A 16,671-nucleotide genomic window follows, 5' to 3' on the forward strand; every position below is an offset into this window, starting at 1 on the left:
CTACCTGAAAGCCATTATCAAAAAAGAACCTAGAAATCATCCTTCAGGAAATTCTCAAGGAAAATTGCCCTGATATTCTAGAACCAGAGGGCAAAATAGAGGTTGAAAGAATCCACCAATCACCCCCTTAAAAAGATCCCAAGAAGAAAATTCCTAGGAATATTATAGCCAGGTTCCAGAGTTCCCAGATCAAGGAGAAAATATTACAAGCATCCAGGAAGAAACAACTTGAATACTGTGGAAACACAATCAGGATAACCCAGGATCTGGCAGCTTCTATACTGAGGGATCAAAGGGCTTGGAATATGATATTCCAGAGGTCAAAGGAGCTGGGATTAAAACCAAGAATCACCTACCCAGCAAAACTGAATATCATGTTTCAGGGGAAAATATGGTCATTCAAAGGAATAGAGGACTTTCAAGCATTCTTGATGACAAAACCAGAGTTGAATAGAAAATTTGACATTCAGATACAAGAAGCAAGAGAAGCATGAGAAGGTAAACAGGGAAAATAAATCATAAGGAACTTATCAAAGTTGAACTACTTACATTCCTATGTGGAAAAATGATAATTGTAACTTATGAAACCTTTTTCAGTATGAGAATAGTTGAAGAGAATAGAAATGTATGTATATTTATATACATATATATATGTCTATATAGGAGGGTATATGGGCATATGAATACATATGTGAGTGTGTGTATTTTTGTGTACAGGTTATATGTAGACAGAGGGCACAGTACCAGTTGAATAGGAAGGGATGATACTTAAAAGGTGAAATTAAGAGATGATAGAGGAATATAATGAGAGGATATGGGGAGAGATAGAATGGGGTAAATTATATAGAAGAGGCAAGGGTAAATTGTTACAAGGAGGGGAAGAACAGGAAGGCAAAAGGGAATGAGTCAACCCTATTCTCAATTAATTTGGCTTAGGGAGAGAATCACATACACACTAAATAGGGTATCTCACCCTACAAGAGAGTAGGGGGAAGGGGATAAAAGGGGCATGATGAAGGGAGGGCAGGCTGGGAGGAAGGGAAGCTGGAAGCACCCACTTTTGAAAAGGGACAGGATCAAAGTAGAAAATAGGACAATGTGATGGAGGGAAATATAGTCAGTCTTTCACATTATATCCACTATGGAAATGTTTTGCATGGCTGCACATGTACAGCCTATGTTAAATTGTTTGTCTCCCCAGTAAGGATGGGTGACAAGGGAGGTAGGGAAGGAATCTGGAATTCAAAAGTTTAAAATTAAATGTTTAAAAAATATATGTTATTATTATTATTATTTTACATGTAACTGGGAAATAAGATATACAGGCACTGGGTCATAGAGATCCGCCACGCCCTACTGGAAAGTTGGAGGGGGTATGGGGGAAAGACATAGGAGAGAAGATTGGGGGAGGGGATATTCAGTCGGATCGATGTTTTGGGGTGGTGGGTAGGGGGAAAAATGGGGAGAAAATTTGTAACTCAAAATCTTGTGGAAATGAATGATGTAAACTGAAAAAATTAAATTTAATTTAAAAAAAGAAAGAAGGAAATGAATCACTGTTTATTAAGGAAGCCCCAGTTTAAAACATTAAAAGCTGGAGAGCAGAAGAGAGGTAAGGTGGGAGATGACCACATGAACATAGAAGTAAGTGAGGAAGCTAAACTCAGGAGGAGCCAGAGGAGGAAGAGGAACTGCTCACAGAAGACAGAATCTGGGAGGTGATAGCAGCTGATCAAAGCTAGTAGCAAATATCCATAGCTATTTTTCTGGGAGTTGGGCTGATTGGAAGACAGGTATTGCTTTGCTGAGACCTGATTGATTGGAGAAAGGCAGGATTGACCTCTAACACTATCTACAGCCTGAGAGGTGACCTCTCTGAGGGTTTTCCTTTTGTTGCCTTTTACTCTCTGGTTTGAGAGGGAGAAATGGGGTGGGGGTGAGAGGGAAGAAGGCTTTTTCATTTTCTTTGTTATGAGAAAAGACATGACTTTGCTGAGAGCTGATTGGATAAAACAGAATCCCCTGCTGCTTGAAGAGCTGTATCTCTAGCTTGGAGCAGCTAGGTGGCATAGTGGATGGAGTATCAGACCTGGAGTCAGGAAGATCCGAGTTAAAATTTGGTCTCAGACACTTACTAGTTGTGTGACCCTAGGTAAGTCATTTCATCCTGTTGGCCTCAATTTCCTCATCTGTAAAATGAGATGGAGAAGGAAATGGCAAACTACTCTAATATCTTTGCCAAGAAAACCCCAAATGGGGTCATGAAGGGTCAGATATAACATCTATAGCTTGAGAAGGAGAAACCACTGGGATTTTCTGAGCAGACCTGAGGGAGCTTAGCAACTTTCTGGCTTAAGGCAACTGCCCCTGAAAGAGTATTACACTTTCTTAGTGCCCTGCCAAGGATGACTGTATGCTAAAAGAGGTTGTCAAGGCTTTAGCCAACCAAGAATAGCAGAGAAGGAGTTTTGCCTAGCAGGTGCAGACTGTTCTCTATGAAAGAGACCAAGAACATCGAGGACTTTGGTCCAGAGTCGTGACCCAGATACATGAATTTTCCTGTTCATGTGCCGTGTGTGTGTGTGTGTGTGTCCGTTATTCCCTGTGATACTATACATTGGTGGGAGAATGTGACCTAAATTTATGAATAATCTGATATATGAAATATTTTGATTATTTCTGCTCTGCCTTCTATTGAATAAATATTATGACTATTTCTTCTCTTGCCTTCTACTGAGTAAACATGATTTTGGGGGGCCTTATATAGCTTAACAAGGAGGCAGCTAGGTCAATCAGTGGATAGAGCATTGGGCCTGGAGTCAGGAAGACCTAAATTCAAATCTGGCCTCACACACTAGCTGTGTGACCCTGGGCAAGTCACTTAACCCTATTTGCCTCAGTTTCCTCATCTGTAGAATGAGCTGGAGAAGGAAATAGCATCTTTGCCAAGAAAACCCCAAATAAGGTCATGAAATTCACTTTCAGACATGTACTAGTTTTGTGACCTGGGACAAATCACTTAGCCCCAGTTTGTTTCAGTTTCTTCATCTGTAAAACAGGGATAATAATAGCACCTACCTCCCAGGGTTGTTGTGGGGATCAAATGTTATAATAATTGTAAAGCTCTTAGCATGGTGCTTGGCACAGGTCGAGTCGTTTAGAGGTGTCTGACTCCACATGACCCCACCAACTTGTCCATGGGCTTTTCTTGGCAGATACTAGACTGGTTTGCCATTTTCTTCTCCAGTGTGTCCCCATTTACAGTTGAGGAACTGAGGCAAACAGGGATTAAGTGACTTACCCAGTGTCACACCGTCAGTAAGTGTCTTTGGTCAAATACGAACTCAGATCTTCCTGATTCCAAGAACAGTGCTCACCCACTGCGCCACCTAGCCGACCCTTGTAGTACACAGCAAGTGCTTATATAAATGTTAGCTAGTAGTGTCATTGTTATATAATATCAGACTTAAAAAAAAATATGCTAGTTAACTTTACTGAAGTTTTTTTTATTCTTTGTTATTAGAGATGGCTCTTTGGAAGAGAGAAAAAGGAGGAACAGTGGGAAATGTATATGATATAAAAATAAAAGAAAAATAAAATTTTATTTCTAAAAGGAAAAATATAAATCAAAACAACTCTGAGGTTTCAGTTTACAACTAGTAAAATCTCAAAGATTAAAATATATTTGGCCACATATTCATCTACACACAGGTATATTGTCTTCTCCAGCTAGATTATTAACGCCTGGGTGGGACATAGATGGTTTTGCTTCTATCTTTGTATTCCCAGTGTTCAGCACAGCAGACTGGTACACTGTAAGCACTTAATGCTTCAGGATTGATTGATGGATAGATACACTACAGTTTGTCTAGTTATTCCCCAACTGATAGGCACCCTCTTTTTTCTATTTCTTTGCTACCACAAAAAGTGTTATTATGAAATTTTGGCATTTATGGGACCTTTCTGTTTTTTTTACCTCAGTGGAATATATGCCTGGCAGTGGGATCTCTGGCTTCAGTGGTATGAACATTCTGGTCACTTAAAAAAAAAAGGCATAATTTCAGATGGCTTTCTAAAAATGGCTAGACCAATTTTCAGTTCTACCAATGGTGTATCATAGAATTGTAGATTCATGGGTTATGAATTGGAAGGGCTTTACAAATTATGCAATCTAGCCCCCTCATTTTATAGACGAGGAAGCTGAGACCTGGGAAGACTAAGAGGATTAAAGTGTCTGTCTTCCTGTAGTCCCTCTTACATCAACTATTTCCATCTTTTGTCATTTTTTGTCAATTTCCTAGGCATGAACTGAAACTTCAGAGTTGTTTTGATTTATGCTTCTATTTTAAAAATAATCTTATCGATATATTTTGTTTTACAAAAATATTTCACAAAGTATTCTCCCCTGCCTCTTCCAGAGAGCTATCCTTACAAAACATTTTTCAAAGGAGTGGGAAGACTGTTTAGTAAACCTAATCAATACATCAAAAAAGAAGTATATAGTGTTCCCCCATTCTCCATCCTCCACCTTGGTCAAGAGTGGTGCCTTTTTACATCTCTGCTTTAGGAATAAGCTTTGTTTTATAATTTTTTATCAATCAGTTTTGATAGTTTTACTGTTTGTTCCATTTGCACTGTTGTGGCTACTGCAAGTATTATTTTTCTGATGCTGCTTATTACACTTTACACAAATTCATATCAGTGCTTCCATGTTCCTCATTATGCCCATTATTTCTTACAGAGTAGTAATATTCCATTACATTCACGTACCACAACTTGACTTGGCATTTCCTAAACTTGGTCATAACTTTTGCCTCCAGATTACTGCTGCTACAAAAAGTGCTGCTATAAATTTTTTTGTATGTGTTGCTGTTTGGTCCTTTCATTCTTGTCTGACTCCTTGTGACCTCTTTTGGGGTTTCCTTGGCAAAGACACTGGAGTTGGTTTGCCATTTCCTTCTCCAATTCATTTTACAGATGAGGAAATGGGGACAAACAGGGTTAAGTGACTTGCCCAGGGTCACTTAACTAGTAAATGTCTGAGGCCAGATTTGAATTCAGGGGGATGGGTCTTCCTGAATTCAGTCCTGGTACTCTATCCACTGTACCATCTAACTGCTCCTCTTTTGTATATAAAGCCTTTCTTTTTTATTATTGATCTCCTTGGGGTATATGTCTAGCAGTAGAATTTCTGAGTCAAAGGGTATGGATATTTTAGCAATTTTATTTACATAATTCTAAATTACTTTCCAGTATCAGTCTACAGCTCTACTACCGGTACCTTAGTATGGCCATTTCTTTTCCTACCACCCCTCCAACACTAACTATTTCTATCTTTTGTCATTTTTTTTTGCCAGTTTACTGGGCGTGGGGGCAGCTAGCTGACACAGTGGATAGAGCCCTGGAGTCAGCAGGACCTGAGTTCAAATCCATCGAGCCTCAGACACTTACTTGCTATGTGACCCTAGACAAGTCACCCAACCCTAATTGCCTCCCCAAAAGACCTAAGAATACAGTTTACTGGATATGAGGTAAAACCTCAGAGCTGTTTTGACTTTTATTTCTAGTGATTCAGAGCAATCTTCTAACATGGTTGTTAATAATTTACAATTATTTTGAGAATTATTTGTTCATAAACTTTGTTCATTTAGCCATTGTGTAATGGTTCTTAGATTTATGAATTTGTGTTAGAGAGAAAGGAATGTTAATGAGTATGAAAATCATTACTCATTCCCTCCCACTTCTTTCTGCCTCCTTATTTTCTTTTACCAGTAATCCATACCTCCTCTCCCTCACCAGCTGTCCTACGCCTCAAACCTACAGAGATGATAGTAGGTGGGTCAGTTGGATCCCCAATTATGAGCTCCCAGTCACTGATGCTTCTTTCATTCTAAGCTGAACCCTTTCCCTCAATACTACACTTACCTTGGAGATGTTATCTGCCCTTGAATTAGGTTCACACTTACTCCTTTCTGATGTGTCATGAGATCTCAACCCTTTTAGTCTAAGTGGGGAAACCTTTACCTTGGACAGGGACCACTTAGGGGGGGAAAAAAACCACTTTGATTAGATCAAGTAGGATTTCCCCAAAATGAGAGAGGTAAGGGATGGATATTGGGAAATAGTGGGAGTTTGCAAATCTTTTTCTAAAACAGCAGAAATTTTTTTTTTCTTTTTTTTTTGGAAGGGGAAGGCAAGGCAATTGGGGTTAAGTAACTTGCCCAAGGTGACACAGCTAGTAAGTGTTAAGTGTCTGAGGCCACATTTGAACTCAGGTCCTCTTTACTTCAGGGCTGGTGATCTATTCACTGTGCCACCTAGTCACCCCTAACGGCAGAATTTTTAATAGACTGCAAGTTTCATGAGAGCAGAGACTCTAACTTATCTCTCTTTTCCCCCCACACCATCCCACATGTACATAGTGCCTAGGCTATAATATAATAACCAGTTAATATTTATTTGTTGAATTGAAAGATTATCTTCTCCCAGTCCTGCCCATCTGAGTAGCCCAAGGGGATGGAGGAGATAGATAGTCGCTGTCTCATGGTGGCACAGTGGATAGAGCTTTAGGCATAGAGTCAGGAATTTTGTTGTTCAGTCATTTTAGTTGTGTCTGATTCCTTGTGGCCCCATTTGGCAAAGATATTAGATACTAGATACTAGAATGGTTTGCTATTTCCTTCTCCAGTTCATTTTACAGATGAGGAAATGGAGGCAAATGGAATTAAGTGACTTAACCAGGATCACATAGCTACTGTGTTTCCCCGATAATAAGACCTATCCTGAAAATAAGCCCTCCCCTTACTGTGTAAGATTCCTCTAAAATAAGCCCTCCCCTGAAAACAAGCCCTATTGAGATTGCTACTGTAGTGAAGATAATCCCCTGCTCTACACGCTACATTACGGTACCTTCTGTATGCACCGTCTCCCCCCCCCACCGTGAAATGCACGCCGCGCTCCGAGCTGCATCCAATCAGAGCTGCAGCAGTGAGCGCGTCATCCTGTTCTTCCCCAGTGATTTGCTTATTGAATAAAGGTACATTTTTTTGTTCACATTTACCTGTTTATTAAAATTGCTGTCAATGTTCATTAAAATAAGCCCTCCCCTGAAAATAAGCCCTCTGGTGTTTTTCTGTCCAAAAAAATTAATAAGACAGTGTCTTATTATCGGGGAAACACGGGTAGTAAGTGTCTGAGGCTGGATTTGAACTCAGGTCTTCCTGGTACTGTCTACTGTATTGTCTAGCTGCCCTACATCTGGCTCAGACACTTTCCAGCTGTGTGATCCCATACAAGTCACTTAACCTTTGTTTCCTCATCTGTAAAACAGATAGTAATAACACCTACCTCCCAGATCTGTTGTGGGAATCAAATGAGATATTAACTGTAAAATGTTTAATGCAATAAACACTATATGAATATTAGCTGTGATTATCAGTCCTCCCCTCCCCCTAAACCTTGGGACAGCTGACAATATCTAAGACTAAAACCATCAGTTTAGAGACTTACTATCTAAATTTCTTCTTTGTTTCCTTGGGGCAACCTTAATCTGAAGGGAGGCATGATCTCCACACCCTCAAGGAGGCTAAAAAGGAAGGCAATATTTTAAAATATAACTGATGTGAGAACAACTGCAATCTTGGAAATTGTGACATGTCTGATGAGGACATACTGTAATGACAGAAGTTTTTAATGCCTGATGGCAAATATTGAGAAAGAAGCATTCAGTTGCAAAATGAATCAGTGTGTGTTTGTCGGACATTGTCCTTCAGGGGAGAAGCTAATGGCTGGTCCCTGTATTTTAGACAGAAAAAAACTCCCTAGATTGTTAAACAGGAAACTAATTTATGGGTCTCCCACAAACTGATGGAATTAGACTACTGTAATATACAGTGCCCTTTGATTTGGTCAGCTGTTCACCAATGGCCTGGTATATAGTAGGAGAAGAGTTGAATGTGGATTGAGAAGACCTACGTTCAGATTCTGACCCTGCTAGGGGGCCAAGCAGAGCAGATGAAGTATTTTTAAATACTTGAATGCAGCTATCATGTCCCCCTGAGTCTTTTCTTTTCCAGGTTAAATATCCCCAGTTTCTTCAACTGATCCTCCTGTGTCATGGGCTCAAGTCTCTTGACGATCCTGGCTGCCCTCTAGACACTTTTCAGCTTATCAAAGCCTTTCTTACAATGTGTTGTCTAGAACTGAACACAGTATGTGAGATGTGACAAATGCAGAGTACTGCTGTAATATCTCCCTATTCCCAAAAGATATGCCTTCTTAATGCAGTTCAAGTCTGAGTTAGTTTTTTGGGGGAGGGGCTGCTATATCAAACTACTGACTCACACAGAGCTTGCAGTCCACTAAAACTTCCATATTTTTATCACAATTGCTAACAATATTTCTGCCATATTATACCTGTGAAGTTGATTTTTTGGACCCAAGTCTAAGACTTTGCCTTTAGCCCCCACTGAATTCCATCTTATTGGATTCAGCCCAGTACTTTTGCTTATCTTTTTGGATCCCTGTTTTGTAATCTAGCATGTCACCTGTCCCTTCCAATTTTGTGTCATCTGCAAATTTGATAAGAATGCTATCTATGCCTATATGTGAGACATTGACAGCAATGTTGAACCATACAGGGTCGAGCACAGATTCCCTGGGGCACTGGACTGGAGACCTCCTACCACATTAACATTAAACCATAAACAATGGCTCTTTGAATCTGTCTGGCCAGCCAAGTTTTAATGCATTTGATTGTACAATTTTCTATTTACATCTCTCTATTTTTTCCACAAGAATATTACGAGAATTTTACCAAAAGTTTTGTTAAAATATAGGTAAACTATATCCACATCAGTCCCCTCCTTGACTGTTTTAGCAATCCTTTCCCAAAAAAAGAAAAGAAAGGTTAATCTAGTATGACCTGTTCTTGATGAAACCATCCTGACTCTTTATAATCACCACTTTTCTATCTAGATGTTCAACAACTATCTCTTTTAATGATCTGTTTTCTTTAATGATTAGAAGATCTCAGAGTTGGCTTCCAGCCCTAGATTTGAAGATCTGTAATCTTTTCTCATGAACAAATTTACATTCCAAGAGAAAGGGCTCCTGGAGCAGCCGCACACCTAGTCCTGCTTCCTCTTTCAGGTGTATCTCTCATTATAAATTAGTAAATGGGTATCTGGTTTACAATCAATCTCTTGTGAGTTTTACTGAGGCCACTCATTTCCTTGGAGCATTATCATTCCTGGAGAAAGTGAAGAAATTAAATTTCTGAACCTGCAAAATTTGAGTATGAGAACCTGGATCCCAGGGGAACCCAATGCACAGAGGTGCCATTGGCATAAGATGAATAATTGGCCATCCTTTTAGCTAAAACAGGGTCCCATTTTTCTCTTTCCCACCCATCAAGAAATTCAGACTCAAGTTCTTGATATTCTCCATTTATTGTCCCCTGAAGGAGGATCTCAAGGTTAACCAGCCCCTGTGGTATGAGATTGGATGAGACCAGTATGGCCAGATTGAGAAACAGATAAGAGCAGGGACCAGGTATCTCCAATTCTCTAGCAGCAGATGGGCAAAGATGGAGGTGGCCCTGGCAGAGGGAGCCAAGATGGGCTGTAGTCTGTGGAACTTGGGATATCTAGAGAAAGAGCCAGGAATGGGAGAGTGAGATCTAGGAGGTAGGGGCAGGGCTTGGGGTGGGTCTGGGTGCTGGTTTGGCATGATTCATAGGTGACATGTTTGAAAGATATTGAGACAAGGAAAGAGATAGACATGGGCAAATAAGAGACCGAGAGAACTAGGAACAGAGGCAGAAAGAAGGACAGAAACAAGGAGAAGGAGAGGAGAATAGGAAAGAGTCACAAAGATAAAGATACAGGAATAGAGTTGGGGAGAAGGAAAGAGAGAATGGGGATAAAGTTAAGGATAGTGATAGGACGATGGGACAGCAAGGGAGAGTTGGCAGTCAAACCACAAACAGAACAGACAAAGAATAAGTGTTAAAGATTCACGTATATATATCAGAGATATAGAGAGAGACAAAGAAAAAGAAAAAAAGACCTTCAGAGGGAGAAGGTGAGATGCAGGAAGAGATATAATTGCAGAACCGAGAAGAGGAGGAAGAGAAAGAAAGGAAAGCAAAGGGAAGAGAACAAAGAGACAGATACGAGGGAAAGACAGAGGTGGGTGTATGGGGCTCCCATCACTCTTGCGCCCAGATCAGCCCAAGGCCTCTAGAAAACAGTCTTCCCCTCAGTGTTCCCTTAGGTCCTGGGAGGTAAGGGCTCATACTCACATCATACTTAAGTTTCATCATTGATGCACTTCTCTGGGGCAGGTGAGGTTTGGGGAAGAAGGAGAGAAATAGAAGTTGTCATTGGGGGCTGAGACAGCTCCCTGGCCTCCAAAGACATTCTTCCTCCCATCCCCACACACATACACACCATCCTAGGCCTTACCATCTTTGGGAAGGAAGAGAAGGAATTCACCAGTGAGGCCTAATGATTGGGCAAATTCAATGAACTTTTCCTTTGGCTCAGATTTGAGCTCTTTTGTTCTCCCTGTAGCCAAGGGGGCAACAAAGCTTCAGTCCCTGAGGTTATCTCTTGGGGAGTTCAACTCCTGGACCTATTCCTTTTCCAAAACCCCCAACTCTGTCTTAGCCCTGTCCTAAGAGACTTGCTCACATGTGCTTGGCTCCCTGACCATTAAGAGAAGAATGCAGAAACAGTGCAAGATGCTATGGGGAAAAGGGCCCGAGTTTGAGATTCTAAGATGTGAGTGACATGTCAGTGATTAGAACTTGGGGCCAGTACTCTGTGTGGGAGCTAAGTTCCAGGGGTAGGCACCCTCCTTAAATGTAGGTGATGAAGAGGGAGGGGTCAATCAACAAACATTTATGAAGCACCTATATATTCTAGGCACTGAGTGCTAAGTAAAAGGGTCAGTGAAAGGAGGGGGCTCAGTATAAAATGTGGGGGTGTTGCATTATTATTATCTCTTCTAAGGAATTAGAATAATAGTTCTCTCCCCCCTCTCTGTATGTATATATACACACAGAGCTAGACATACATATATGTGTATATATACATATATACACATAAACATGTATATATATATAATAGCTAGCATTTGTGTGGTACTTGAAAGGTTGCAATGCATTTTACATAAGTTATCTCATTTGATCCTCACAACTCTGTAAGGTAGGTTCTATTATTATCCCCATTTTACAGATGAGGAAACTCTGTGAGAAGTTATGTGATTTACCAGGGGTCACACAATTAACATGTACCTAAGGTAGGATTTGAACTCAGGTCTTCCTAAGACAAAGTCCAGTGCTCTATCTACTGTACTAGCTAGCTGCTGTATATGCATATATATGTATATTTATCTATATATGAGAGCTAAATATACATAAATATGTATGTATATTTATACACATGCATATAAAGTATACACATGTAAATATAGCATGTATACGCATAATAAAATGTGTATTTATGTGAATATATATATAACTAAGTATATATATTTTAAAGCTTACAAATCACTTTTCTCACTTATAACCCAATGAGGTAGGTGGTGAGTATTATTAATCTCATTTTACAGATGGGAAAACTGCTCATTTAAATGATTTGCCTGTGGTCACACAGTCAGTCAAGGGCAGCATGAGGACTTTGTCTTCTGACTCCACAAGCTCTGACTTTCCACAATGACCAGGTTGCCCCTGACTATGGGAGACAGCTGGCTGGTGGGGGGGAAGGGGCTCACTGAAGGGGAGGGAGCTCAGGGATTCTCTCCTCCTCTCTCACTCCTGCCTCCCTGTCAGGAATCCTGTTGGGGTATGGGAGGGAGCGGCCAGGGATACCACCAGCCGAGGAATAAAGACATACCATATAGGCTTGCCATGAAGTCCACCTCGCTCTTTTTGACACTGTGAAAGTATAGTATGGCAAACTCTTCATAGTTGGTCTGCACCACTCTGAACACGTACTTTGTAACTCCATAGGCTGGTCATGGTGGGGGAGGGGTGGGAATACAATCAGACACTGAGTACTCAGGAGGGCTGGCCCCCATCTGAGGCCCCAAGTTCACCTTTTCTGGCAGTGTATCATCATCATCAGAGGAAGATGACCCCAGAGTCCTCAACCCTGACCCAAGGAAAAAGATGGTTTTGAGCCATTGTCCCTTTCTCAGTCTTCTGGCAGGATCCCTCCACCTGAGCAACTTGTCTGAGTGAGAGGTCCCCACACTTACCTTTGAAGTTATCCAAGGCAAACTGACCTCGTTTACCCCTTGGGACAAAAGTCCTGAACCCAATATCACAGGACTCACCCCTGGAAAAAGGAATGAGATGAGGTATATGTATATGAGGTGGGAAACCACATACTCTGGTTCCCCAGACCCCAGAGCAGACACTTAGATCTGTTATCAAATCGTTAGGTGAGATATATGCTGGACATTGTGGGCAAGGTGGAGTCCTGGAGCCCGAGGGCCTCAGGTGCTTGACAAGAAGGGGGAGAGGACCCTTCTCCTCCCTCCTAGCCTCTTCTCTCCCCCCCCCAGCGCATCCCTCACTTGATCAGACTGGAGATGACTCTGTAGCTGTGGTCTGCTTGGAGTTGGTATATAGTGGCGTACATCTTACTGTGGCCCAGGCCTTCAGTCTGGATGTTTCTCCCTGCCAGGCCGATGACGTACCATTTCCCTTGGAACTGAAGGGAAGGCATGTAAGGTCCACATGAACAGAAAGCTTACCCTGTGTGCCTCCTATGCTGCCTTAGAAACCATTTTCTAGGACCCTAGAGACAGTACAAACTCAGAGAACAGAGAGCCTGGAAATGGCCTAGTGGTAAGTGAGTAAAATGGAAAGAGGAATTTTTTGGGTTCTGTGCTAGGTGGAGGTAGATGTCTTCTCCACAGCAGGCCAGACATAGAGAACTCTTCTACACCTAGGACTATAGTGCAATTCAATGAACATTAATGAAATAACTACTATGTGCAAGAAACTGTGGTAAGATCTAAGAATATATTTTTTAAAAATGCAATGAATGAAATAAAATGAAAAATAGTGTAGTCACTGCATAAGTCTCAAGGAGTATATAATCTACTATTAGGAAAAATAATTCAAGATAGAATATGAAACTGGCAGAGAAGAGGTCTAGACAAAGTGCCCTAAGAAAAGAGGAACGAGAAGACATCTAACTGGGCAGGATCAGAGAAGGCTTCCTACGAATTGGTCCCCTGAACTGATCCTGACCACTGAGTGCGGGTTTTCTACGTATTTTTGACATCCTGGGTGATGAGAAAGGCATATTGTAGAGCAGAAGAAAGAGCATCAGATTTGGCATCAGGAGACCTAGGTTTGAGTCTTTTACATTGTAACTTTCTACTTGCATGATCTTGGGTAAGTCCCTTGGCTTTTCTGGTCCTCAGTTTCCTCCTTTTAAAAAATGAGGACCTGGAAAACATGGTCTCTGAGGTCAATCAGCCAACAAACATTTAGTAATCACCTACCATGCGCTAGGCACTGTGCTGCATGCTGGGGCTACAAAGACCAAGGGGAAATAGTTCCTTCCCTCCAGGAATTTAAGTTCTAACATGCACACATGTAAGTATGGATGGAACATGGACAAAGCAGATACAAGGTCATTTAGGAGTTTCTTCTAACTTAGGGAGTTCTTGGTCCTATGCCTGTCTTGAACAATTAATGCTCATGCAAGGGCTCCAGGAGAGTGAAGCACAAGTCTCCCCCATCTAATCATAGCTTCCTCAGGTCTGTGATAGCTCCAACATCAGACAAAGACTGAGCTGGGACCATAACTTTGATCTACTGACTCCCAGCTTAGTTTTCTTTCCTTATACCAGATTGCCTTACTCTTTTTATATATATCTTGATCCCCTCTATCCTTTCCCTGCTCCTCAAGCTCTATAAAAGGAATTTAGCATACAACTCCACCCCTCCCCTTTTCTATCATGACTGTAGTTCCATCAGACTCCACTTACCTTCTTTGCTTGGAAATCAGACTGCAGAGGAATTTTTGACAGGGCTGGTGCAGAATTATGGAGCTTATTCTTTAGGATCCCAAGCAGGATCATCCCTGTCCACATTGGACTAAGAGACATCTTTCTTCTGGTTGGCTGGATCACTGGAGAGATCCTGGCAAGGTGCTGGGGGCTGTACCTGATCAGGTAGGGAAGAAGGTGAATGAAGGAATTGGCCTTTTATGGGCCCAACTTGGTGCCTGGCCACTAGTCAGTTCATTCATTCACTGCCATATTTAGCAAGGGTTCTTACCTTGTTCTGCCAATTCTGCCAATGCTTTGCCCCCTTTCTCCTCTTGGTTGGGAGTTCAAAAGACAGAGGAGAGAGGGCAAGGAGGAAAAGTTCTGTTGGTGGAGAGAGGAGGCAGAAGAAAGAGACTAAGAAGAAGGCCCCATGCTGATTTCTTCCCTAGCTCTTCCTATTTTTGTGTCCCTGAAAAACAGGATAGGTCTGGGTACTCCACTTACCCATTCATTCATGCATTTGAACATGTATAGAACAAACACCCACCATATACATAATCCTATGCTAGGTGCTGGCTAAAGAGAAAATGTAGCTGGAAAGCTGGGGAGTCCAAGGGTCCAGCCCTGGACTCTGGGGTCTCTACCTTGTCTTCCTCAGGCAGAGGCCAGGTGATTCGCTTTGACCCAAGTAGTTGGGCAGATGCCATCCATTATCAGGTGCTTGATGAGGGCCTGAGGCTTACTTGTCTCTACCAAAAGCAGGATTGGCTCTTTTTCATAGCCAAAGGGAAGAGTGTGGGTGTACAGCAGTGGGGAGGCTAGCGGGGGAAGGGAACCACCTTTTTTCACCTGCATATCAAGAATGTGGTTTTTCTAGAATGGAATGTACTGTGTTCTGGTCCCCAGGCCACAGGGACAAGATCACTATCAATGTTTTTTGAAGAGAAAAGGACAGGTCTCTTGCTCTCTTCAAAAGTCTTTAGACTCTTGGCACAGGGAGAGATAGGATCCTCTGAATAGAAATTCCAACCTAAAGGGATAGGGCCAAAGAAGTACAGAGAGAACTTAGCATTCAAAGTAGGGCGTGTCCAGCTGACAGGACACCCCCTGGGCAAGATGAGAGAACTCATATCCACTCATTCCCAGCTGGTCCACATGAGGGGCTTGGTCTAAATGATCTTTAAGGTTCCTGTTCTAAAACATCTGTGTCCTGTCCCTATGCTCACAGTCCCACAGAGGACGTGACACATGGATCCCTGATGAAGAGGTATGGGTGGAGTCCTTAGTCATTGCTGCCCCTTTAGCTCCAGAAACCTCTTATGGGCAGTGCCCTCAATCTTGCTCAGGAAGGATCCAGGAGGAAAAGGGGTAGGCCTGCAGATAGGTATGACAGTGAGGGTTCAAAGCAGCTCTAAGCTCATTGTCTGATCCCTACTGTTAGCCGTAGCGGGAATATGGTCAGCAGGAAGGATTGAAGCCAGATTCCTACCAGGCTGTGTGAGGAGGGGGGCAGCAGATGGACTCCAGCTGTATCCACTCTGTAGATAAACATGATGACAGGGTAGTTTTTGCTGGAATTTCACAAAAGTTGGGAAAAGGATGAAGAAGTTGGAATTCCTTCTCACCACCACTACCCATCAGACCCCAAATAGGATCCAGTTGGCAGATGCCTCAAAGTTACAAAATTATAGACTAGAATTATCATGTAGACCAGAGATTCTTAAACTGATATCTACGGACTTTTTAATATTGGTACTATTTTGTTAATTTTTCTCCTTTGCTTTATCTTGAATTTATTTTTAATTAAATTTTATTTTTGTCAACTAACAAGCATCTTCTGTCTGTCTCTCTCTGTCTCTGTTTCTGTTTGTTTCCCTGTTTGTCTCTTGCACACACCACCTTCCTCACCATGGGGGGGGCCGTGGGGAAGGAAAGACCCTGCAACAAACACACTAGCAAAACACCTTGACCATATCCAAAAATTCATGTTTCACTCTATGTTTCTAAGTCTGTCACCTCTGTTAGGAGACAGTTAGCATTCTAAATCATCAGTCCCCTATAGTTTGTTTTTTATCAGTGTTTCTAAGTCTTTAAAATTTTTTTTGTTTTATATATACATACACACATATACATATACATACATATATATATATATATATATATATATATATATAAAACAATGTTGTTGTTATGGTATAAATTTTTCTCCTGGTTCTTCTCACTTTGTAACAATTCAAAATGAGGGGATGCCAGATCCCTCTACCCTTTCCTTGTGCTTTCTAATTATGTGGCATAACCCTCTTGTTCCTTTACTTTTCCTCCCTTTCCCCCCCCCAGCCTTCCTGGCCTCTCTTTTCTTTATCCTTTTAAGATGATCAAAACATACCCAAAACACTACTAGGCCTTTCATCTCATTTTAATTCCTCTATGACACCAAGTTGATACTAAAGTTCTGAAGGGACACTTGTATCATCCCTCCCCTCCATTAGAAAGCAAACACTTCATCCTTATAAAGTCTTTTCTGATTTCCTACTAGTATTTACCTTTTTATGTTTCTTTTTACTCATATTTGTATTAAAAAATTTCTACTAAGCTCAGGTCTTCTCATCAATAATGTTTGGAAATCTATTTTTTCTCTCTTTTGCTTTTTAGAAT

The 16,671-nt window shown here is 41.4% G+C and overlaps 1 protein-coding gene across 5 annotated transcripts; it reads right to left on the minus strand.

The window, feature by feature from the left end:
• Window positions 1-9,430: 9,430 nt before the first annotated feature.
• LOC138176694 (neutrophil gelatinase-associated lipocalin-like) lies at window positions 9,431-14,798 on the minus strand. 5 transcript variants are annotated; one of them, XM_069107500.1, is made up of 9 exons: window positions 14,661-14,798; window positions 14,306-14,397; window positions 14,014-14,191; window positions 12,649-12,722; window positions 12,265-12,344; window positions 11,901-12,017; window positions 10,467-10,568; window positions 10,304-10,336; window positions 9,431-9,646 (listed from the first exon to the last, which is right to left on the minus strand). In XM_069107500.1, the coding sequence occupies exons 1-8, from the start codon at window positions 14,721-14,723 to the stop codon at window positions 10,311-10,313; spliced, it is 732 nt and encodes a 243-aa protein (XP_068963601.1). In that variant the 5' UTR covers window positions 14,724-14,798; the 3' UTR covers window positions 9,431-9,646; window positions 10,304-10,310. The 5 variants fall into 5 exon arrangements, with proteins under 5 accessions (XP_068963601.1, XP_068963600.1, XP_068963603.1 ...); XM_069107499.1 differs by having other exon boundaries at window positions 12,586-12,722; XM_069107502.1 differs by lacking the exon at window positions 11,901-12,017.
• Between the last annotated feature and the right edge of the window lie 1,873 nt (window positions 14,799-16,671).

This window comes from Petaurus breviceps, unplaced genomic scaffold (assembly GCF_028583685.1).
Source record: "Petaurus breviceps papuanus isolate PSGF00001 unplaced genomic scaffold, PetGlider_PUasm1.0 90137, whole genome shotgun sequence".
Classification (NCBI taxonomy): Eukaryota; Metazoa; Chordata; class Mammalia; order Diprotodontia; family Petauridae; genus Petaurus; species Petaurus breviceps.

Bases quoted from the DNA above. Each gene is read 5' to 3' on its own strand.
- LOC138176694 (XM_069107499.1), bottom strand. From the start codon at position 14,723: ATGGCATCTGCCCAACTACTTGGGTCAAAGCGAATCACCTGGCCTCTG. The intron at 14,192-14,305 runs GTAAGAACCCTT...CTACCTGATCAG, and splicing joins GGCAGAATTGGCAGAACAAG to GTACAGCCCCCAGCACCTTG. The intron at 10,569-11,900 runs GTATGTCTTTAT...CCTTGGCTACAG, and splicing joins CTTCATGGCAAGCCTATATG to GGAGAACAAAAGAGCTCAAA.